We start from the raw sequence: 24,988 nt of genomic DNA, 5'->3' as shown, positions 1-24,988 counted from the left end.
TGGTCTCCTCTGGCATGCAAATCGCTCGGCGCTCCGCTCTCACAGGGGAGGATGTCCCCCCTTTTCAGGCATTTCACAATTAGATTTCCACTCCAAACAGCTTTCTTATTAAATTGCTTTAAATTATTGATTGTAATTAAATGAGGGGTTTCATCATCGTAATGAATTAATGGAAGAAGGGGAGCGCTGTGTCAATATTGGCAGCAGGATTTATGAGGGATGAGCGCATGGCAGCCGGAGGATGATAATTCACGAGGAGCGACGGGTTTACAGGTGCGTCCCCCTCTGAGGACGGCGTGTTTTATCCGTGTCCGACGCTCGCTGCTGGCACCGAACAGGCGGAGAACATCTTCACATCACAGCAGGACGCCTGGCTCTGCATCCGGCTGTTTCCCAGCCGCTAACTGTGACCCAAACAGGTCAGGCTTCCCAAAAGGTCATTTTAGAGAGAATCTGTTGGCTTCATCAGGTTAAAAACCTTCTTCAAGTTTTTGGCTGCAATATGACGCAGCAGCTGTTCTCAGCAGAGACGCTTTACCCTGAATACCAGATTAAAACAAAGTAAAACTGCTGAAAACCAACCAAGAGAGACCAGGACAGCACAGACAAATGTAGAAATAACTTCTATGCTGTCAGATAAAAGAAACTTTAAAATGAAAAAAATATTTAAAAATATCAGCATTCATAATTGAGCATAACAATCACATTTCCTAATAATTTTCAGATTTTTTTCAATATATGAAAATTTATTTTTTGTAACTATATTCACCAAATCCATCATGGCCGACGTTTGTTAAACAACAGAACTTAAACATATTTTCAGGACCTTGTTCTGGTGGACATTTTCAAAATGGCCACCATGGTTATAATGGAGTACATGTTAGAACTAAAATCAGCTGTGGCTACTGCCAGTGGTGGGCGGAGCTAACCAAACAGTTAGGTTCACTAACCACTGATTCACTAAACAAGATTCTTAGGTCTGCTAATGCTAAATATACAAAATAATTAGTGCAAGCTAACAATAAACACAGAGAAAATAACAGAAATTAACGCTAAATATATCAACTCAAGAGAAGCTGTAATGCTACACTTAAAAACACAAAAAATGTCAGTGGATGCTAAAGCTAAATACATTAAAAACTAGCAGAAGCTAATGCTAAACTGCTAAACACATCAAAAAACTAGCAGAAGCTAAACACTAAACCAGTAAACACATACAAAAACTAGCAGAAGTTATTGCTAAACTGCTAACCACATAAAAAACTAGCAGAAGCTAATGCTAAACTGCTAACCACATAAAAAACTAGCAGAAGCTAAACACTAAACCAGTAAACACATAAAAAAACTAGCAGAAGTTATTGCTAAACTGCTAACCACATAAAAAACTAGCAGAAGCTAATGCTAAACTGCTAACCACATAAAAAAACTAGCAGAAGCTAATGCTAAACTGCTAACCACATAAAAAACTAGCAGAAGCTAATGTTAAACCGCTAACCACATAAAAAACTAGCAGAAGCTAATGCTAAACCACTAAACAGATTAAAAAACTCGACATAGAAAGAGTGAGTTGATGAGGTGAGTTGGACCCGGCTGGGTCGGGGCGGGACCAGAACCTACCCAGGTTCTCGATGGAGTAGTATCTCTGCTTGCTGTCCACTCGGACCGTCTCGGCGTAGGGGCTTCCCACGCCGTAGCCGATGATGTAACCGCGGACCAGGATGTTGGGGCTGAGCGGCGGCGTCCAGGACATGATGATGCTGTTGGGCAGCGGCCGGACGTGCAGCGAGCTGGGCTGGTCCGGAACCTGACTCTCTGCCAGAACAAAACCACAGAAGAAGAGTCAGCGTAACGGCCTGACACGTCATGTTACCCCTCAGCCTCAGATTAGATCAGATTACTGGCCTCCGGCTCCCTGGGGGGATCACATCGCCTCTCTGAGCGATAATCCATTGAAATCAGGTTTCCGTCTCTTTGAGAAACGCAGTTAGCAAAGATGTTTGTTGTTTTTATCTGAGCGGCTTCCTGCTGAGCAGAGCGTCGTGTTCCTGATCTCCAGCAGGAAGAGGAATCATTAAAGCTGCTGTTTGTCTCCACACTCATCTGAGGTCACAATGAAGCATCAGCTAATTGTTTTACAGTGTTTATACAGCCGCTATTTATTAAGAAATGTCTGACTGGGGATTTTCTCAGCACCTTCCTGTAGATGGTTATTAAAGCAAAGCCAATAATAGTAACAAAAAGGACAGATTATAACAGCAGTGACTTCATTAATTACATGTATAATCCTAATATTTTACTCTGTAAGGACTAATTAAGAGTTTAAATGCTCATCGTTAAGCAACTACCTGGTGATTTAATAACTTAAAGTTGGAAAATATGTTTTACTCACTTCTTTATGAAGAAAGAAAATGAAGTAGAGCTTCACACTCGAAGTCAAATTTTAGTTTTCATTCTTGAAAAGACATAAAAAATTCATGCATACTGTAAGAAAAACCCCTTTTGGACCATATTAGCATTTTCTGTGATCTTAGGATCCATTTCTGGTGAGTTTAACCCAGCAGCCGTTGTTTCTTATTCTTATTCTGGAATGATATTTTCTTTTCTTGGTGTTTCCACTCCTCCCCCTCTCCCTCCCAGTTAGCGGCTCTCCATCACCCCCACCGGCCCCCCGAGACCAAACCTTCGCTCCATCGACCAGCCGCGGTTCTCTGCTGCTTAAATATTTATGTGTGTTTGGAAAGAGGAGGAAGACGCTTGTTGTTGTACAGATTACCGTCCAAATCGTTCTCCGGCGTCTGGGCCGTGTACCAGTCGCTGCAGGGACCCGTTCCGTTCACCGTCATGGCCGCCACCTGGAAGCTGTACTGACTGCCCTTCTCCAGACCTGAACGCCGACAGAGGAGAAAGAGGCGTCGTTACACCTGACATTCAGCGCTGAACTTTCAGGCTCCACCGCCGCTGCTGAGAATAACCAGATGCTTGAGTGGCTCTGAGAAAACCAGGATTGGTGGAAACATTTGTTTTAGAAACGTTCAGGTTTGGACCGGTCAGTCATTAAACGGCCAGCATGTGGTCAGAGTATTTTGTGTTTATATGTTCTGATCCACAGAAAAACATTTCTGAATCAAAGTTTGGTCAGTCTGATTGGTTGACTGAATGAGGTTAAGCTAGTTAAACGGGTTGGTTTGATCAGCCAGGCTTTATGATCAGTTGGGTTGGTTGGTCAGTGTGTTGGGATGGTAAGTTGGTAAAATCTGTTTGACTCAGTTAGTTAGTTGCTTTTCCTTGTTGCTGGTTAATCTGTCCGTAGGTTGGGTTGGTTTGTTGGGTTGATTGGTCAGGATTTTAGTTTGTTAGCTAACTAGTGGGCGGATGGCAGCTGTTTGAACAGCAGAGGAGTTTAGGTAACTAGTTACCAATCTGGTCAGATTGGTTAGTTGAGTTGGATTAGGCTCCTTGGCTTGGTTGACCAGGTGTTTGAATAATTTGGATTATAAACATAAACAGACTTTATAGTAAAGTAGCATCTTAGAAAACAGAGGATAATTTCTGATGTTCCTCATTCAGGCGTTTTGTTGTGAATCAAAGGAAAACGTTAAAGCTTCAACTAAACAGGCTTACACTGCACTGGGATTGGATTAAACCCACAGATTACAATAAACAGTAAAAATAATAACTTCATCATCTCAATCCTGCATTGAAACATATATTTATATGTATATGTTGAGGTTTCCTGAGGCAGCCGAGTTCACAGCAGACAGATTAGTCTCCAACTCAACCGAACGGCAACCTGCAGCCGGCGCAGACAGACAGACAGACAGACGGAGATAACCGTCAATGAAAAAAATAATGGAAACGGAGATCAGTTTCATTCAAATCTGGCACAGCTCAAATTGAAATAATAGCTGGTGGCACTTTGGATGCAGCCACACACACACTTCCTCTGTACGGCCATGTTTTATGCTAATAAAGGTTTTTCTGTGGCAGGAGAAGAAAACAGACATGAGCAATAAAAGAGCAGAAACAATTCCCCACTGTTATATATATTTATATTTATGTCTTTAGTTTGTTCTTCCCATCAAGATTTCTTTAAGTTGAAGACCAAAAACGACGTCACTTTCATAAAAGTCCTGCTGTTTCATTAATGGTTCATAAAACAAGCTTTTAATTTACAGATAAACCATAAAACATTTGAACTGAATCAGTCTGTAAACGTAGCGGGTCACAAAGGTTCTGGTACCTGTGAACAAGTACCAGAAGTTGTTGGGTTCGATGGCCTCCTGGTCTCCACGGCGACCAGTCTTCCTGTATTTGATCTTGTATGCGGTGATGATGCCGTTCTGGGCGCTGCGAGGGGGCGGCTGCCATGACACCTTGATGCTCTGAGGGAAAACAGAGAAGAAAAACTCATTTGTCATCTTTCACGGTCTGTTTACTGCTCTTCAGCTGCTCGGTTGTTGTTTTATTGATGAAGTTAACCATGCAGGTGCACTCTGGTAATGAATTCACAGAGATAAAACTCCTTCCTGACAGTTGGCACCAAACACAACAATTAGCATTGTTAGCCAAATAAAGAGCAGAGGAAGAAACGACTTGGAGGAAAATTCTAACATTTACGGCTTGGTTTGGTTTCACTTCAATCAAGAGAAAAAGGAAAAGTGGCCTGTATGAAATCGGTTCTTTATTATTAATAAAGGATAAGAAGCAGAGACTGGACGGATTATACAACAATAAAACATTTGAAAATGGTCAGCATTATTGTTTTATTTTTAATAAGTCTCTGCAGACATGTAAGAATAAAAAATGTTCTGATGTGTAAAAGTTAAAGTTCCTCTACAGAACGGAGCTTCATGCTATTCGCTCCATAAACGCTGCAGGTTCAGAAACACGATATTCGATTATTGAATAACAAACCGATGGAGCTGATCTGGATATTTATGGCACAAATATGAGTTTTGTTACATGTTTAGTTGACAAGTTGAGTTGGTTTGGTTTGATTGGACTGGTTTGATTGGACTGGTTTGACTGGCCAGTCGTGTTTTGTCATCTTGGATTTGTTGACCAGTCAGCAGGTTTTGCTTTGACAGTTTAGTTGGTCTATTGGTCAGTTGGTTGAGTTGAGCTTGATTAGACATTGGTTTGGTTGGATAAGCTGGGTTGACTGGTCCAACCTAGAACTTTACCAAACCATCCAGTCAGTAATCAGGAGGCGTCTGACATGTTGAACGTCGTACACGTGGAAGACGAGGCGGCAGCAGAGACGAGAGCAGAGCTGCTTCTTTAGATGTTTCTGACACTGGAGAAGGAAAAGGATCCCATCAGGATTCTGACCGGGTTTCAGCTGCACCTCCAGCTCCAATCTCCATTTCCTGGCTTTTGCTGCCACCACATCAGCACCAATTATCAGGCAGTTAGCACCTGATATCCATGTAAAGTCACAGCAGCAGACGGGTCCAACAGTCCGGCACACGGAGGACTGAGCCAAGAACAGAACCCAACCTGCAGACGGTCGATGACACCAGAAAACCTGCTGACATCTCCTACACACATCCATCCTGGCCTCCCAGATCACCGGTATGACAGGAATCCAGAACAGTCTGTGTTTTCATGACACTGTAAAAACAAACGGTAAATCTGATCTGTGGTCGGCACAGACGCCGTTAAGCTTCTGTTTCTGCTGCTCGTCTGGATTCATTGTCTGCTGCGCTTCCATCTGTATGCATGCAGAGTGTTTGGGTGTGTTTGTGTGTGAGCCGGCTGTGTGTTCAATGAATTTTAATTGCTTTATTTGCATGTTAACAACCCACCTCTGCCACACACACAAACACAGATGCAGCAGATGTTGGCTCGGCCTCCTGTGAGCTCTGCTCTGCGAGGCAGCTGCCATCAACCGCTCAGCTCTCACCGCGACCCGGAGTGTGTTCGCTGGGCTGAACACTAATCAATGAACATTAATGAATCTGAAAAGTAATTCTGTTTTCTCTCATCAACTAATTCAGTCATAAGTTTAGCTGCTTCTTGTTTCTACTCCCAGCAGCCTGACATGAACAGAAGACAACCTTGCTGCTGATATTTACTTCTTGTTGGTTTCGGTTCCTCTGTCAGTTTGACTTTTGGTTTGTTGATATTCAGGGACAGAACCAGGCGGGTTCTGTCCAGCAGCTCCAACGTTCAGCAAGTTTTCATCTGGCGAATGTATTTTTAACATTTTACACAATTCAGCTGGATTTGCTTTGTCAGAACCTCCAGCAGACAGACGGAGGCCTCAGCAACCGTCAGACTGAAGGACTGTGTGTCTAACAGCTCAGGAGCACCTCAGGGCTCTGGACTCGCACCAGTCATTTTCACGCTGTAAGCTTCAGACTTTCAGCACAAGTCCAAGTCCTATCATCTGCAGAAATACTCGGATGAGTCTGCAGTCATCAGGAGTCTAAGAGAAATCTGGTGGTTTTAGATTCCAGACAGGATTAGGTCCAAATTTAAACATTTTACAAAAGAGAAAATGTTTTTCACTTCCATCTGCTAGCTTGAAGCGACTCAACCAGGCTACGTAAAGCGAAACTTCATCAGTTTTCAGAGTTTCATGCCTCTGGTAAGGCACAAACCCACCAGTGGACACCACAAAACATCAAGTAGGTAAAAACATCTTGTTTTTTCTCCAGTGATAAAAATCACAAACTGTGTCCATAAAAACCATAAACAATAAAATTAAAGGACTGAACTTAAACTATGAACATGGACCTGAATTATCCACCTTTAATCAAACATCTTCTGGTTTCTATTGATCTGAGGCTGAATCCACAATCTGCTGCTGCAGACATTCGGTTAACGGGACGCTGTGGAGAACCGGGGCTGGTTCTGGTTCTGTTCTGGTTCTGTTCTGGAGACGACTGTGGAGCTTCTGGACATGAGAGTGGAACTCATAAAAATCAAGAAAATCATGGAAAATTCCTCTAAATCAGACGGAGATGTAACACCTTCAGTCAGAGGCTTGGTTTGAACCGTTGTAACACAGACTGCTACAGGAGCTCCTTTCTGGCCACAACCATCAGAATCTACAGCAACTCTGAAGAAAGTTGATTAACAGCAGCATTTAATAGATGAACGAATGAATTCATGCATAATACATTCTGCTGTTGCTCTTGTTTCCATGGCGATCATTTCCTCCCAGCATGCTTTGAGCTGACCCCCCGATTCTGACAGATTCCCGCTGTCATGCTGGTGGTCGGCTTGTTTCCCTCCACCAGGCGGGCCGGGTATTGGGCCGGGCGGTGGACCGGGTATCAGACCGGGTATCGGACCGGGTATCGGACCGGGTATCGGACCGGGTATCGGACCGGGTATCGGACCGGGTGGCGGACCGGGTATTGGACCGAGTATCGGACCGGGTATCGGACCGGGTGGCGGAACCACAGAGGAATTCATTAACATTTAGCAGCACCTGTTCCCTCTGCTGCTCCTCGTCCTGCTAATTGATTACAGCAGAGCTGATTAGGAGGAGCTGGAATAAAACGCGGCGCGGCCAGAACTCCTCCAAACCGCCTCCTCCTCCTCTGCCTCGTGCTTCATCACCTAATTAGCCACTTTGACAGCACATCGTTCTCAGCGGGTCTCCATGGAAATGCTACAGAAGTTAAATTCATGTTGTAACAACTCCCACAAAGACACGAGGAGCAAACCATCCATGAAGGACGGAGACAGAAAACAGCGACTCTGAGTTTCTCTCAGCTTCAGCAGCATAAATATCAATAAATCCATAAAACTCTCATTAACAGGATGAAGCTACAATCATCCATTCATAAATCACAATAATTAATCAAATGTTTCCTGGTTCTGAATTATTTTAATTTTAAACTGATTTTAAAAAATTAAAAGTTAAATTTTTTTGTTTTAGTTTTATTAGAAATTTTTATTTAACAAATTTTCTATTGTAATATAATTTTATTTATTAAAAAAATAAAAACAACATTAACTTTTCTAGTTTTCATTTCTTAAATGTATTAAAATGAAAATGTATTATATAATTTTAATAAATTGCTAAAATAATTATTTTTAGATTATAACTTTATAATAATTATATTATAATAAAACAACATTATTGACTTTTATTTTTATTTATTTTTAATAATGTTATTCCCTTTTTTACCTGATTAATTTTTTTCTTATTTTTAAAATCCTAATTATTACATGCTTAATTAAATAATAAGTTATAATAATTATTACAATAATAATAAAACAGACAGTCAGCTCTCAGGCCTGGAGTCACACACACACACACACACACACACACACACACACACACACACGCACACACACACACACACACACACACACACACACACACACACACCGTTCTGACATGTTGTTACGTTTGAGCCCTGAACGCTGCAGAAGCTGTGATGAACAATTCAAGAGTAAAATAACTGTTTTGTTCTTAATGCTTGACTGAATCTCCACATATCAGGAATATAATAACATGCAGCTGTTTAGTATTCATGCAGCCGGCGACACCGGAGCCCAGGAGGGCCAAACGGAGCCGTGGCCTCAAAACGGACCAGAACCGGTTTCGCTTTTAATTTTCCCTCCGAACACGAGCAAAACGCAGAACGAAACAGAAAGAAGGTGAAGATCACAGAACCAACATTTCTCACTAAAACAAAAGGATTTTAGAGACGATTCAACTGATTGATCTAAATATCAACTAGTTGAACCAAAGAAAAATCCCGTTAGTGCGGAGTGATGAGTCTATAACAATCAGCAAAAAGGATCATTTAATATAATATAAAACACATCGAATGTTTACTGGATGTAACAAAAGGTTTCAACTCTGAATTTATTCAGTAAGTTGATGTGAAAAGTTGCCAATAAATTAAAAGTTAAATATAAATTATTGTGTTTAAATCCCAGGAATTAGGCAGAAAATACCGGAAACATAAACCAACATAAACCTCACTGCAGATCCAGAACCAGAACCCACCAGTCCGACCCACCAGAACCAGAACCCACCAGTCTGCCCCACCAGGACCAGAACCCACCAGTCTGCCCCACCAGAACCAGAACCCACCAGTCTGCCCCACCAGAACCAGAACCCACCAGTCAGACCCACCAGGACCAGAACCCACCAGTCTGCCCCACCAGGACCAGAACCACCCCGCTGCCCCACCAGGACCAGAACCACCCCGCTGCCCCACCAGGACCAGAACCATCCCGCTGCCCCACCAGAACCAGAACCACCTCTCTGCCCCACCAGGACCAGAACCCACCAGTCTGCCCCACCAGGACCAGAACCCACCAGTCTGCCCCACCAGGACCAGAACCCACCAGTCAGACCCACCAGGACCAGAACCCACCAGTCTGCCCCACCAGGACCAGAACCACCACCCTGCTGCCCCACCAGGACCAGAACCATCCCGCTGCCCCACCAGAACCAGAACCCACCAGTCTGCCCCACCAGGACCAGAACCACCCCGCTGCCCCACCAGGACCAGAACCATCCCGCTGCCCCACCAGAACCAGAACCACCTCTCTGCCCCACCAGGACCAGAACCCACCAGTCTGCCCCACCAGGACCAGAACCCACCAGTCTGCCCCACCAGTACCAGAACCACCACCCTGCTGCCCCACCAGGACCAGAACCCACCAGTCTGCCCCACCAGAACCAGAACCCACCAGTCTGCCCCACCAGAACCAGAACCACCTCTCTGCCCCACTGCTCCTTATTTAGCAGAGCGGTTCTTTTGGATTCTGTTATTGTTTTTCCATCTGGACTCTTTGTGCTGAAATCGATGGACGGAAACACTTTGAAAGAAAAGCAAAACTTTAAACTTGGGCTAGAATTAATTCAGCCGGTTCCTCCCGACGTTTGTATGCAGCGCTGCAAACAGAACACACACACACACACACACACACACCCACACACACACACACACACACACACACACACACACACACACACACACACACACACACACACACACTCACGACACACACGGCACAGTCCCACAAAGAACCAGGTGGGTAAACAGTCCCTGAATTCAATCTGTGATTGTTTGTTCTTGTCCTCTGGGTGGAAGCAGCAATCACATCGACTCTCACTGTGTGTGTGTGTGTGTGTGTGTGTGTGTGTGTGTGTGTGTGTGGGTGTGTGTGTGTGCGTGGGTGTGTGTGTGTTAATGCCCTCTGGGTAAAAGGACCAATCACAGGGAGGCCAGAATGTCTCCATTTGCTCAGTAACATAACATTCAACACCAGCTCTGCACGCGCTCAGAAAGCAAACAGCGGCGAGGCTCCAGAACGACGAATCGACCGACATTCATGGAGTCATGTTTGTAGAATCACTTCAACACGACGTCTGAACATATGAACACATGAACATCTAACATCTGAACATATGAACACATGAACATCTAAAGTCTGAACATATGAACACATGAACATCTAAAGTCTGAACATATGAACACATGAACATCTAAAGTCTGAACATATGAACACATGAACATCTAATGTCTGAACATCTGAACACATGAACATCTAATATCTGACCATCAGAAGAAAAACGGTCAACCAGCAGAACGGCTGATCCACATTAAAACTCTTTTCCAGGTCTGAACTCTCACGTTCCTCCCATATATTCCAGTTCAACCGCCGTTGCCATGACAACATGGCTGCCGATGCCTTGCAGACAGAGCCCAGGGCGTCGACTGGGGTAATGCTGGGAACACACAAAAGTATTCACACCCTTTAGGCTCCTACACGTTAAAAACCGACAGAACGGAAGGAAAGGGAAGCAGAAACATAGAAATAAAAATCTGAAAAGTGCGGTGTGCGTTTGTTTTCACCCTATCGCAATAAAAGTGATGACAAAAAAGTGTTTCCATGTTGAAACAATAAGTGTTTACTTAAAGAACATTTATTTTATCACCAAACTGCTAAGAGTAACTTCCTGTAATTATTTATAGTTTATAGACGCAGTGGAGAAAACGGTGAAAACATCAAACCTGATACTTTCAGTTTCTTAGACAACATATTGGAATAGATAAATATTGGGGAGTTAAGTTCACAAACATGGTCATCAAGGTCAATAATAGGACAGTTAAGGTCACTACTAAGGCCGTTAAGGTCATATATAGGGTCACTGAGGATCTTTATAAGGACATTAGTCTCAGTGTTAGGGTCATTAGGGTCATTAGGGTCAAAAAGGGGAGTTACTGTCACTTGAAGGGCCCTTAAGGTCACTTATAAAGGTATTAAAATCATTACTAGGTTTGGTTTAGGTCACTATTAGGGCCATTAAGGTCACTATTAGGGCCATTAAGGTCACTATTAGGGCCATTAAGGTCACTATTAGGGCCATTAAGGTCACTATTAGGGCCATTAAGGTCACTATTAGGGCCATTAAGGTCACTATTAGGGCCATTAAGGTCACTATTAGGGCTGTTCAGATCTCACACAGTCTGAGATCAATGTCTAATAGGTCAGATAAGGTCAAATAAAGGGCCTTTATGGTTACTTATAAAGTATTAGCATCATTTTTAGGGCCATCAACTTCACAAATGGGCCACCAGACACTAATATGCCTGTTAAAGTAACTATTAGGGTTGTCAAGTTCCCTTGTAAGGCGGTTAAAGTCCCTACTGGACATGTAGGTAACTGGTCCTTCCTCTGTTTACTCCAGTGTTTGTGTGGTTCTGTGTCTGCCGATCCAAACCCGTCACAGACGATGTCAGGAGTTGTTTTGGTCTCATGTCTCAAGGTGTGAATTGTTGCAAACCGCCTGAGGAGACGAGTCACGGCTGCAGAGTGTTAAAGAGATGAAACCCGAGGCCGTCGCCTCTGTTGGTGTTTTCCTTCTTCTGTTCTTCTGCTTTGCTCCACGCTGCAGGTCTGTATGTATTTCCTTTGACTAGGCCTTTAAAGGCCTGTGTGGTTGCTCTGCTTTCACCACAGGATACTCCTTGCAACAGCCACTGTGACCTTAACTCAGCTCTCCAGGGAATTCTGGGTAAAATCCCCACATCTCCTACATACTGTATATTCCTCTTCTGTATGTCCACACAAGCGTTAACACACACACACACACACACACACACACACGCACACACACACACACACACACACCCTCACAATTTCACTCCACACTCCAGGAAAGTTGAGGAAATGTCACATTTGTCTCAAAAGTTGGTCTGACAGTAACAAACTTGACAAGAGCAGGAAGTTTTTTTCTTTTTCTTCCCTCAGCATCGACTTGCAGGAAAACCGATTCAGGCAGGACCCACATACACAAACACAGACGCACAACTGCAGCGCATGACGCAGGCTGTGTGACAGCCGGAGAGCGATCTGCTGGATGCTGCGGCGGCTCGGAGAACACGCCAGCCGACAGAAATGATTACAGCTGCAGGTTGGATTTAAATCTGCCTCCTCCACCACCATCCAGTCAGCAAACCAGCTGACTTTATGACTGCAGCCGCACCAAGGACTCGACACACCAAGGACTCGACACACCAAGGACTCAACACACCAAAGACTCGACACACCAAGGACTCGACACACCAAGGACTCGACACACCAAGGACTCGACACACCAAGGACTCGACACACCAAAGACTCGACACACCAAGGACTCGACACACCAAAGACTCGACACACCAAAGACTCGACACAACAAAGACCCGACACACCAAGGACTCGACACACCAAAGACCCGACACACCAAGGACTCGACACACCATCGGCTCTGAGTGAACTTTGGTTCAGATGCTTTAGTTGCTTCTCTGCTCGCCTTTTACTTGCTAGCTCTGACTTTAACTCAGTCCTGTCACTGATTTTCTGCAGTCTGGAGCCAAACTCTTCCTCTCACTAACAGACTGGGAAGTTATAAAGTCATGAAGTCAGAGGTGGAGGTCTGATGAAGAGGCAGTATTATGTGTTATGTAGCATAAAAATGCTGCATATGTGAAACCACTTAAAAGAAATTTGACGCCTTGGAATTGGGCCTCTGTCTCTTTAAGAAGCTCCTGTTCTTCCTGAAGCTCCGCCTCCAGGAAGTTGTCCCAACATGGCTCCTCTATTAACCCTTTAACAACATTTTCACCAGCGTTGCTCTGAGCAGCAGCTCCTATAACGAGCTCAGCAGATGTTTGCTAATTGCTGCTGGCTAGTCTGAAGGAGCTGAGAGGGGGAGGAGCTGCGGCTCGAAGGCGGGGCTAGGTCCACCCATACATATAACTTTATTATATTTTTGGACAATATAGTCATATTATTACCACATTATTCTGTTACTATTTTCGTTTTATTATGACTTTATTGTATGATTCATTTTCCTACCATTACAGTCATATTATAACTAAATATTATTGCAACTTTTTGTTGCACGATTCTCTAATTATTGTGACTTAATTCTGGTAATATTAATATTTTTGTATGTTTTTAATATGACTAATTTAACGTTGTTTCTTATCTCTGAGTCACGTTATTCTTTAGAACTTTCTCAGTCTAGAGATGCAGTTCTGCTTCCAACACCCAGATTTTCTATCTTCTTTAAATCTCTGCATGTTTTTATCATTTTTATAATCAAAAGACTCGACGACGAAAATGAAACGATGTGCAGCTTCGTTTCTTTTTAATGTGAGATTCACTGAGGAGACTTCAGTCCCAAACTCCCAGAGAGAAAGGAGCGAGCCGGAGAATCTAATGGCCGCCGGGTTCTGATCCGCCCGGTTCCGCTTTCATCACCAGAACCACCGCCGAGTCGGAGGCGACCCGTTTGTTGTGTGAAAGTGACGGAGCGTCGTTTCTCCAGATCAGCTCCTGATGAGGATGTTAATTCTCTGGAGTTTCTCTGTTTGGTTTAAAGTGAAGAACAGAGAGAAACGACTGGAAAACCCAAACGGATCAACAGGAAAAGTTCTGCCTCGCTGCTCCGGCTACAGGTTCATTACGGCTCAGATTCAGCAGCGACAAACACAATTCAATTAAAACTCTTATTTAAACCCGATTCATTTCAGTTAAACTCCCAGTAAATCCGTCTGGATTCACTTTTCTGCTTCATTAAAAGCAGGTCGACTCTCTGCATTGGCCACGGTGGTGGTTGCTCAGGGCGCTATCGGCTAACGGGGCGCAGCTGCTACAGATCAAAAACCAATCACAAAGAATAAACACCCTGACTGATGATCTTTCTTCATTCTTTGCATTGAAAATACAAAAATCTGAAATTATTTTTAGGAGCTCTGATTTGTTCTTATCAAATATTTTCCGTAATTTCTCTGGTTGAATTGTTGCTGTTTTTACAGTTTTTCTGGTTCTGAATGCTGTGCAACTGGAACCTTTTCTTTTTGTGATGTGTAACCGTGGCAACAAGGTGTTTTTACAACTGGTAGCATTCAGAGCAGAAAGTTCAAACCGTCTCCTCCATCCATCCTGATGGCAATAGAAGATCTTTGGCAATAGAAGATCTTTGGCAAACAAAATGGAGGAACTTCAAACCCTAAAAAGGAACCAACCAGAGATCTGATTATGGTTTAATTCAGTGGAACGTGGCTGCAGCATCGTATCCCCTACTCTAACATCTCTCCAACCAAACGGCCAGGCAGATTTAAAGAGGAGCAGCAAAAGCAAAGGAGGTGGACTAGCAGAGCTAGCTAACAGCTGATGGTTTCATCCAGGACGTTTTACAGTGAAATACCATCTCTGATGTCTGGATGTTGAGCTGTTAGCATGTTAGCATGAGACAGCTGCAGCGTTCAGTCAGAGGCTTTTAGAGATACGTTGCAACACTGACTGCTACTGGAGATCCACAACATCCACAACAACTCTGAAGTTTCAAGATACGAGTTATAACATTTAACTTAGATTAGTTTACATAACATTTACTTTTTATGTTTGTACTGTATTACTTTTTACACATTATTCTTTATTTAAATATATATTTTATAAATGTATCTAAACAGAAGAATATTCCTATTATTGAACTGAATAAAAACTAAGCATGGTGTTGTTCCTGGTTCTGATGGTCCCTAACCTCTCCTCCATGTTTGCTGAGTTAGAGTTGAGCTAGTTAGCGTTAGCTTAGCATGATGGAGACTCCAGGAGAACCTGTGAAGCTCCGCCCTCATCAACGGTTAATTAGCCGTTTGTTAATCACACCTGATCAAACTTCTAAACCTTTTCTGTAAAGATTTAGAAATGCTGACGTCCAGGCGTGTGAAGGTCAGAGGTCAGAGTGAGAGGTTGGAGAGGCGGTTCCGCCCGGCCCGGTTCCTCTGCGGTTCTCCTGGTTTAATGAAACGCTGACCGTGGAGCGGTTCGGAGCGGCTGAACGCTGAGGCCTATCAATCATGAAGCTGGCGCAGACGTGAACTAAACGAGGTCGGTTCTTCTTCATGGGCAGAAATGATTCTTCCTCTGCAAACATTCATCATTTCCTGAGCAGCTGCTGGAAAAGCTTCGATTAAAGAGGCCGATTCCTGCAGCTAACCTGGATGTTTCTCCCTCTAACGAGCTTCTCAACCAAATACAAACATGACCTTTGACCTCCAGATGCTAGAAACATCTGCCGTGCTAAATAAACCCAGACCCTCCAGGTTTTGCCCGCCTGATGACCTCTGACCCTGCTGTGAGCGAATCAGAGAGCGGAGCGACGTCGTCTTCAGCTTCCGATGCTCAGACAGGAAGCAGGAAGTGGACAGTAACCGTGGCAACGAGCGGCAGCACATCAATCAGGAGAAACAAGGTCAGATCACCGGAGAGGAAGCTCTGATTGACGAGCGCTTCCTGAACGCCAACGAGACCCGGGAAACGAGTCGGACCCGTCAGCGTCTGATCTGGTCGAACGTCTTATTGAGGCTCCAGACTCTAAACCGGACCGGGTTCTTCATCCAGTCCAGAACCAGCCTGGGTTTCTGATCGTTGTCCAGCTGGGTCCAAACATCCAGAAATGGTCTTCAGGTCAATTTGAAACAAGTTCTTCAGCACGGCAGTGGCAGCATCATGCTGTGGGTGGTGGTCAGTCAGTCAGTCAAGTCGGTGCAGAGGTGAAGACTTACCCGGGACAGGACGACCTCCAGGGTGATGTTCTGAGGAGGAGCGCTGGGCACTGCAGAGACACACACACACACACACACACACGCACACACACACACACACACACACATACATCAGATTCAGAATTTTGTACAAATAAAATCAGATTTAGCTTCAATCGGCTCCTTTAGCATTTATTTATTTCTCAGTTAGTGAATAAATTGAGATGAAATTCAGACTCAGTTTTGCTTCATTTGCAATAAAAACAGAACCAAACTGTTTAAACCGAAGCTAAAAATCAGAACATGTTTCTGTCTGGGACTCCTGAATCAGGCTGTGGGCAGCGTTAGTTCTCCGTAGGTCAGACACAGAAACCAGCTGGGTATTTACTGCCATCAATCACAGCTGATGACTTCAGCTGAGACAGGAAGCAGATGGACTGATGCTGCGGCGCTCAGCCTCAGAAACACCGACAGACTGAGCCAGCAGGGCGGCGCCGCTCACCGGACCACAGAGTGTCACTCTGCTCATCATTATTCTGGCCCCAATGTAGCCCCATACAATGAAGATTAACTAAAAGCATTTTGAAACTAAAATATTTTTTACAACTGACAAAAAAAGAGATTTGAAATCTGAAAACAATGTAAATAAATTAAAACTGAACAAAGTTCTAAACTACTTTCCATTTTCTAAACAATTCTGAACACAAGGCCTCAATATGAAACCATACAAAAATATCACAAAACAATTTTGAAACAAAAATGTTTTTGCGACGGACAAAAAAAGATTTAGAAACAGAAAAATAATGTAAACTGAAAAATACATTTAACAATTAAAACAATTTTTAATAGTGAATAAAAGCATCGAAACTGAAAAAAAGTTCAAAACTACTCTCTAGTTTCAAATTAATATTGGGCACAAATTTTATGGCCCTGATTTAGCCCCATACAATAAAGTTTTTTAACAGAAAAATAAACTGAAGCAAAAACATTTTCTGCAACCGACAATAAAAGATTTGAAAAACAACGTGAGCCAAAAATTAAGTTTGAAACAAAAAATGTTAAAATTTTGAAAGTGAAAATTTATTATGAACAGAAAAACATTGTAAAGTGAAATAAAAAGTTCAAAACTGTTTTTAGATTCAAACTTATTTTGGGCACATTATATTTTATGGCATCTTTATGGCATATTTTAAATTATATGGCATCAATTTAGCCCCATACGATAAAGCTTGTTAGTAAAAGTATCTTTTTAAACTGGATTGATGTCGGCAGCTGAATCCTGAAGCTCCCGTCTTTTTGTGGTCTACAGGACAGATTTCTGCGGACGTCCAGCAGGATGTGATGTTCGCATCAACAGACGGCGCGCGGTCCTCAGCGAGCCGTCCAATCAGAAGCCTGATGGAGTATCTGCAGCTTATCAGCTCGTTCAGCTGCTTAGCGCCTCTGTTTCGGGTTTTATTGAGGATTCAATTAGCCGCCAGTCGCAGTTATCACGGCGGCCCAGATGGTACGTCCACAAAACGTTTCTGTGTCGAGTATTACTCACGGCGTTTATGGGCCGACCGCACAGAGACAGACGGCTTATTAACGACGCTCTGAGCGGATGGAGCCCGCTATCTGGTTCTGACTGATGGATAGAACCGGGCCCCCAGACCCGGACCCGGATGAACATCAACTCCAAACTCAGAGCAACTGAGCATTAGCATTAGCTCCAGCTAGACACCATGTTGGAATAACGCATTAGCATTAGCTTCTGCTAAATATGGTATAAACAGCTTTAGTATTAGCCTGTTCATATAGTGTTTTAGCATTAGCGTAGCTAATGTTTATGTTAGTGCTTTAGCGTTAGCCTTGCTAACGTTTTAGCTAGCAGCGCCACCACTGCTCCATATTAATCAATATTATTCTTTTTTTGTTTATATTTCTTCTACTTTTTTGATTAATTTTGTTTCTGAAACATTTTCTAAGTTTCTTCACCCTGTTTCCTCTGTGCTGCAGCAAACAGGCTGAACTCTGTGTGTGTGTGTGTGTGTGTGTGTGTGTGTGTGTGTGTGTGTGTGTGTGTGTGTGTGTGTGTGTGTGTGTGTGTGTGTGTGTGTGTGTGTGTGTGGACTCCATTAACGTGTCAGGCTAAAATGAAGCCGCTCCCTCTCGGCTCCTCCGGCTTAATTAAAGACCCCCAACGTCCCCTAATGAAACTCCTGCCAGCAGGGAGGGCTGGAGAGCAGCTAAAGAGGCTCCTGCTGCAGTTCACACACACACACACACACACACACACACACACACACACACACACACACACACACACACACACACAGCCAGGTAATAAGCAGCACCTGGTCCAATTACTCAGCTCCTGCTTGGTAACTGGGACCAGTACAAACCAGTCAGCCTCACTGGGAGCTTTTACACTTTAATCCTATGAGACATTTTATCCTACAGATTTATTGAAGTTTCTGTTTCCCACATTAACGAGTCGAATCGACGTTTTGTTGTTTGTTTTAACCTGCAGAGGAAGGAGAGAAAGTATTTACACCTTTACACGTTTCATCATTTTCATTTTTAAAGTGTTTGTTGGGATTTTATGGACGGACTGAAGCAAAGCAGTGACTAACGTTAAATGGAAGAAATCATTTCTTTAAGATCTGAAAAGTGCGGCATTCTCTTTTACTCTGATGCCCTCAGATTAATGCAGATGGAAACATTAGTTGAACTCTCTGCTCAAATGAGATGAAAATAGATTTTTATTTTTACAGCAGAACATGTGGAGAAAACCAGGCCCACGGTGAAACACGGCGGTGGCAGCATCATGCTGTGGGAATATTTAAGTGCTGGATCCAAAGAGCCATTTTCAGCCGTCCAGATAAACTTAACAATTTAAAGACATTAACGGTACAAAAAAGACTTTTCTCTCCTCCTCTTAACTTTCAGTAAATATCTACTAACTAAAATCTGTTCTCATTTTAAACAACCGCCATTTTGTTTAAATGTTTAGTTTAAAAAAACACATCAATTTATGCAAACATAAATTGATATTTGTGGAAAATGAAAAAATAAAAGCTCATTCCAAACGGATGACAAGAAAAATGGACATTAAAAATGTTCTGGTTCTTTTAGCTTTGTTCTGTTGTGGAAATTCAATAAAGTTATTGTTTGAAAAGCTGCTGGAACATTAATTTGTTATTAAATTTGTTTTTAAAAATATTAATCATCATTTTCAGCCGACATGTAGAAGCGCTACAGAACCATCCTGGAGGGACATAAAGTGAATTTTGTGGATGCAAAGAGACAAAAAGTGTTTTTTAGGATTAATGAGGTTTAAGATGAAGATTCCCGGCTCACCGTCGGAGTGCGTCGTCACGGTAACCGTCTCGGAGGCGGTGCCCGGTCCGTAGCGGTTGACGGCCAGAACCCGGACCGTGTATTCGGTGAACTTGTTGAGTCCGTCCATCTTGTAGTTAATCCCGCTCACCTCCACGCTCTGGACGGAGACGCAGAGCAGAGATTAACGCGGCTCGGCGCCAAACGCCTCCGGATCGCCGCCCGGCGCTCACCTGCTCCTTTCCGGACGGGCTCTCGGTCCACAGCAGCCGGTAGCCCAGGACGGGTCCGTTAGGGAGGCTGGGCGGCTCCCAGCTCACCTGGATGGAGGTGGGGGACAGAGCCAGGGCCCGCAGAGACTCCACCCTGCTGGGGACCTGGACTGTAGGGACAACCAGAGGAGGAGACACTTAGCTTAACCTGAGCGTTAGCGCTAGCTGCTGGGAACATTTTCGCTAGCAAGCTAACAGTGGAGCTAATGTTTAGCTTAGCGCTTTGGCTCACTTTGAACACATCCAACACACTGAGCTCCTGTCAAAATAAAACTGAACAAAATTTCAAAACTACTTTCAGGTTTCAAAATTATTTTTGAAACAAATTTTATGACCCCAATTTAACCCCATACCACAAGAGTTTGTGAAAAAGATGAAAATTGAGAAAAAAACATTTGAAACAAAAAAACAATGTAAAGTAAAAGACGAAACCGACATAATTTTAAAAATGAAAGAAAAAAAACAGACTTGAAACTGAAAAAAGCTTAAAGCTGCTTATTGGTTGGAAAAATTATTGGGCACAAACATCATGGCCCCAATTTAGCCCCATACAAAAAGTTAGTTGAAAAAAACCAACTAATGTTTCAGTTTCAGCTTGAAAACATTTGACCTTTTTCAAAATGAAAAAAAAAGTCAAAATACTTTTCAGTTTCAAAATCACTTTGGGACCAAATTTCAAAATGATGTGAGGAATCTGGTTGGCCCTGATGTAGCTCCATACTGTGCCTGAAGGCGGCTTACGGTCAGGCTTGGTGGCGATCTGCAGGGGGGCGGAGCTGCGGCCGGGCCCCGCCTCGCTGTACGCCACCACCCTGAAGCTGTAGCTCTCCTCGGGCTTCAGGTTGGACACGGTCAGCTCCAGAGACTCCGGCTCCGACACGTTCACTGACCGCTCCCTGAGTGGGAAAACACGGCGCCATGAATCACAGCTCCTTCCTTTGTGACAATGGAGATAATCTGAGTGTTAATCAGCTGTAATCTGTGCTAATCCCCCCTGAGTCTGGAGCTAATCCAGGGATTACGAGCTGCCTCAGCTTCTGGACTGATCAACTGGTCAGAGCAGAAACAATCAGCTGATTTCCTGCAGCGCAGTGTAACGGCCCAGTTAAAGTAAGCTCAGATCCCATCCTGACCCGGTTCGTCCATCAGAACCAGAATGAAGGTTTTAATCTGGAAACTTCTGCTTCCAGATTAAAGATCAAATTACATTTTTTATTAAGGACAAAGTTTTATTTTCACCTCTGATCAGAAACTGAAATTTATTCATAAAAACCAAAAAACCTGAAAATAAAATAAATTCATGTTTATAATACAACCTGAAAAATAAGGAATAAAAATAAAATAATAATTTCCAGTGGATCATTAAACATCTATAACTAATCATGCTGGTTTTCTATCTGATCTCTTGTTTCTGTGGTTTCGTTGTTTTGCTCGTTTTTCTCTCCAGATCTCAGAACCAGACATGAGTAGCCGATCGCAGATCCATCAGCTCCATTAATGACCCAGAATCAGTAAAATCATCTTCGTCTCCTGATCCTCTAACTCTCCTCCTCTGTCTCTCTCCTCTCTCATTTTCTGAGAGTTACTGGACCTGAAAGAGCCTCGGCTGTTTTCTCCAGCGAATCATTGAAACTGACAAAACCTCAGCCTGTGTTCCCTCTGTTAATCAGGAGAACTGACACCATCTCTTTATCCGTTCCTTTCAGGGCTGAACTGGCCGGCTCTTCCTCCGGTTTGATCTCTGCGGGCCGGCGGCTCCCTGAGGGAACCGGCTGCCGCTCCGCCTCAAACCTCGACCCGACGGTTCAGAACCGCCGCGCCGACCGCAGGTTTCATCTGTTCAAGCACAAGTTTCAATTCTTACTAAGTGAACTAATCGAGTTTCTCCTCCTTTTCTGGGCCTGAATCTCCTGATGAGGTAAAAACATAAAATCCTACCAGAGCGCTCTGGAAAAACGACTCAAATTTCTTATAAGTGAAATAAATAGAACTTATTCATCAACATTAAGTAATTATTGACTTCAGTACAAGCTGCTGGATCTGGATGAAAAGTGAACTGATCTTTGTTCTGTAATTAGACCTACAACACGGTCAGGTTAATTGTGTTTCTGCAACATCTGATCGAAAGTTTTCTATGACTTCATTGTGATAGATCAGCAGCAATTAGAGCAGAAATGTCAAATGAGTAAAAGCAATTAGAAATCTGAAAAGTGTGGCCTGTTTCATCCTTATTTGAATATTTCTGCTGGGTTTAATTAAATGTGAAGACGATGTTAGCGACTAAGGATGTTGCTAACGTTTAAGGAAAACTTTGTTCTTCTCTCAGCCCATTAAACCAAAGCTTGCTGTTTCCAAATGCTTGTAGACAGACGGTTTTCTCTGCTTAGACAGAGTTTCTGCAGGTTTTAACTCAAATTTAAGACTTTTTAAGACCACTATGAATGGAGTTTAAGACCTTTGTAATGGCAGAAATGTACAAAAGAAATCCGCGTGAGTGAGAATTAGAATGAACCAAAGACGAATGTCATCCAGCCAACTGACGAAAAATTTGGACTTAATGATGGACATGAAAAAGCTAGCTAGCTTTACCAAATTTAAGGCTAGCTAGCTTTAGATTTGCTAAAGCTAGCTTTACCAAATTTAAGGCTAGCTAGCTTTAGATTTGCTATTTGCTAAAGCTTTGCATAATAGTGACAGTAAATATGCAAAATCGAATGGTCCTGCCAGTAAAATTTACGACAAGTAATTAACACATTTAAGACCAATTAATTTATATTTTTGTTGGAATTTAAGACTTTTTAATACCTTGATTTTTACACAAATGTAAGACTTTTTAAGAATGTGTGGACACCAGGCTACATATTGATTTTATTAAATGCAGGTTTACTTTTAGTGATAATTTTACTGATTATTACATGAAGAGCCAAAATGAGGCAGGTTGTGGAAATCAAAGATGGCTGCCGTAATTCTGTGACATCGTCTAAAAACCTCCAGAGTTACAGCAAATCTTACCTCTCGACTCCGGCCTGGGAGTAGTAGACGCCGTACGTCTGCACGCCTCCTCCGGTCTCCTCCGGGGGGCGCCAGCTGAGCCGGACGAACCGGCTGGACACTAGGACAGGGACCAGGTCGCGGGGGGCAGAGGGGAGGGCAACGCCTGGGCTGGGGGACACTGGTGGGGGATCAGAGGAGGAGGAGTAAGTCAAAGGGGAGCCAGAAGGAGGAAGAGGAGGTGTGAGGGCGGGGCTGAACTGAGTGGGTGTGGCCTCTGTTAACGGTTCGTCCAGGTAGGGGGGGAGGGGAAACGATGAGGGGGCGGGAACAGAGGACGACAGGGGGAGGAGCGGGACGCAAGCAAGGGAGACGGAGCAACGAAAAGGCAGAGAGGACGGATGAGATGAGCAGAGAAGGAACGAAAAAGACGTGAAAGAGACAAGAAGGAAGAGAAGGAGGAAGAAGAGAGGTGAAGAAGATCACAGAAGAAAACGCAGCACAGCAACCGACGATTCATCAACCTGCAACGTCTACGACGGAGAAAACTGTTAAACGCTAAATCTGCAAATAAAGATCTGACTGACTTTTCTTTAACCCACATTATAAGTGATTATTAATGCAGTTTATCGTCAACATTCACTTTATTTGTTTGACACGTTTTAATGTTTAACGTTTAACGTTAGCTGACTCGTCTGTAAAGTTTGAGAATTTCTTCATTTCAAATTAATTCTCCTTTCCTTTTACAAACAGCAATAAAAACAGATTTTAATCAAATAAAACATATTTTACACAATTCAGTCATTATTTACATGAAACATAATTCATACAAATCAAATGTCAGATTAAATGTTTTGGAGTGGAAACATGTTGCTCAATAGTTTCTACTGATGGTTGAAAATGAGAGAAATGGAAAAAACACCAAAATTAAAACATAAAAAAACATGAAAAACATGACAAAATGCAGATTATGATCAACTTTGTTAAATATCTGCTAATCTCTGACCAAGTCAAAGTCCAAATATTTCATACAACTGTTAAGATTATTAAACATGTGAATGATGTGAACCTTAAAAAGTCTAAAACTTTGGATAATTCATGTTTTATAAACCTTAAATTAATGCAAACTCCGGCCTGCTAACGGATAAAATCCATAAAACACGAATAATTTAATAGTCCAAGCAGCAAATAGACAGAAATCAAACAGTGGAAATCTCATCTCTTCACAGCCAATCAGCACCAAGCAAAGTGAATGCTGCTCCAGGATTGGCTGCTTTGCAAACACCAGCCAATAGCGTGTTAGCTAGCTTCGCTGCTAGCTACTGTAGCTTCCAAAGCTGCGTTTTCTCTTTAACATTTTAGAGAAAAATAATCCACAAAAAGGAAAACATGTTTTCTGTGGTTTCACATAAATTCAGACATTCGAGCTGCTTCATCTGCAGTTATTTTAAGAAATTATGGGAATTTCTTCCACAGGTAAGAGATGAATAACCCCTGTCGCTTTCAAAGCACCGTCCATCCATTTCCACTCAACGCTCTGTGTGTAAATCAGGAGTGGAAACATTTTATGACGGTTTCAGAAAGGCCCGTAATGATTCTGCTATCGACCGCTGGAGACGCTTAGCATTCAGGAGCGAAGCTGCTTCCAAATGCTACACATCCAGATAGCATAACACATTATCGCCTGCACTTTAAAAGAGCAACCCATCTTTATATGGAGGGCACAACATGGAAAAATTAGAGAAAAATCGAGCTGAGCGCTCCCACATCTCGATGCACTTTAAGGAGATTTAAATGTGCGACATTTCCAGATAAGAGTGGATGGAAACAGAAATCTGTGAAAACATCTTTAAACCAAAGTGACTCCATCCAATGTCCTGCTCCCTCCTGCTCCCCGCCAGGAGAAGCCGAGAAAAATCCAATTTATCCCCGCGGTCAGAGATCAAGACAGTGTGCAGAGACTTTAAACGCTTTTGTCCGTCTGAGAACATGTCAATAAAAGCTTCGGCGAATTCACACCGACATTTCACAATTTGTTTTTGCTGCTAAAGAGCGAGAGGAAGGAGGTGATGGAGGCGGCAGCACGCCCCCTCTCCGCTGCTGCAGATGAGATTTCAGGGTGTGAAGGGCGGATTTGTTCCTGATCGGTGACCCGGCTGCAGAAAAAACACCAAACTCCAGCCGACTGAGCAGGAAAGCGTCACTCTCTGAAAACAGACGGCGCGGATAAATAATAGAGTCGGACAGCAAAGAGGGAGAGCCAGAAAACAATCTGAATAAGTGGTGAAAATTACACCGCAGCCGAAAGCTGCTCTGCATTTAGATTGTTTCTGCAGCGCGGACAAGCAGAACCAGCGCCGCTCCGGAGGAACACGGAGTTCT

At 43.2% G+C, this 24,988-nt stretch overlaps 1 protein-coding gene across 1 annotated transcript in view; it reads right to left on the bottom strand.

The window, feature by feature from the left end:
- dcc (DCC netrin 1 receptor) overlaps positions 1-24,988 on the bottom strand; it is a 172,424-nt gene that overhangs the window by 44,747 nt on the left and 102,689 nt on the right. Inside the window, exons 8-15 of the mRNA XM_023338673.1 lie at positions 22,628-22,787; positions 20,357-20,511; positions 19,577-19,725; positions 19,365-19,503; positions 16,044-16,093; positions 4,241-4,382; positions 2,774-2,884; positions 1,618-1,812 (exon numbers count right to left, since the gene is read on the bottom strand). Coding sequence (XP_023194441.1) covers positions 1,618-1,812; positions 2,774-2,884; positions 4,241-4,382; positions 16,044-16,093; positions 19,365-19,503; positions 19,577-19,725; positions 20,357-20,511; positions 22,628-22,787 — 1,101 coding nt within the window. The remainder of the gene's footprint in view (positions 1-1,617; positions 1,813-2,773; positions 2,885-4,240; positions 4,383-16,043; positions 16,094-19,364; positions 19,504-19,576; positions 19,726-20,356; positions 20,512-22,627; positions 22,788-24,988) is intronic.

The sequence above is a fragment of the Xiphophorus maculatus genome, chromosome 8, assembly GCF_002775205.1.
Source record: "Xiphophorus maculatus strain JP 163 A chromosome 8, X_maculatus-5.0-male, whole genome shotgun sequence".
NCBI lineage: Eukaryota > Metazoa > Chordata > Actinopteri > Cyprinodontiformes > Poeciliidae > Xiphophorus > Xiphophorus maculatus.
The sequence above is the reverse complement of the archived record's forward strand: the minus strand, read 5'-3'. Positions and strand labels throughout refer to the sequence as shown.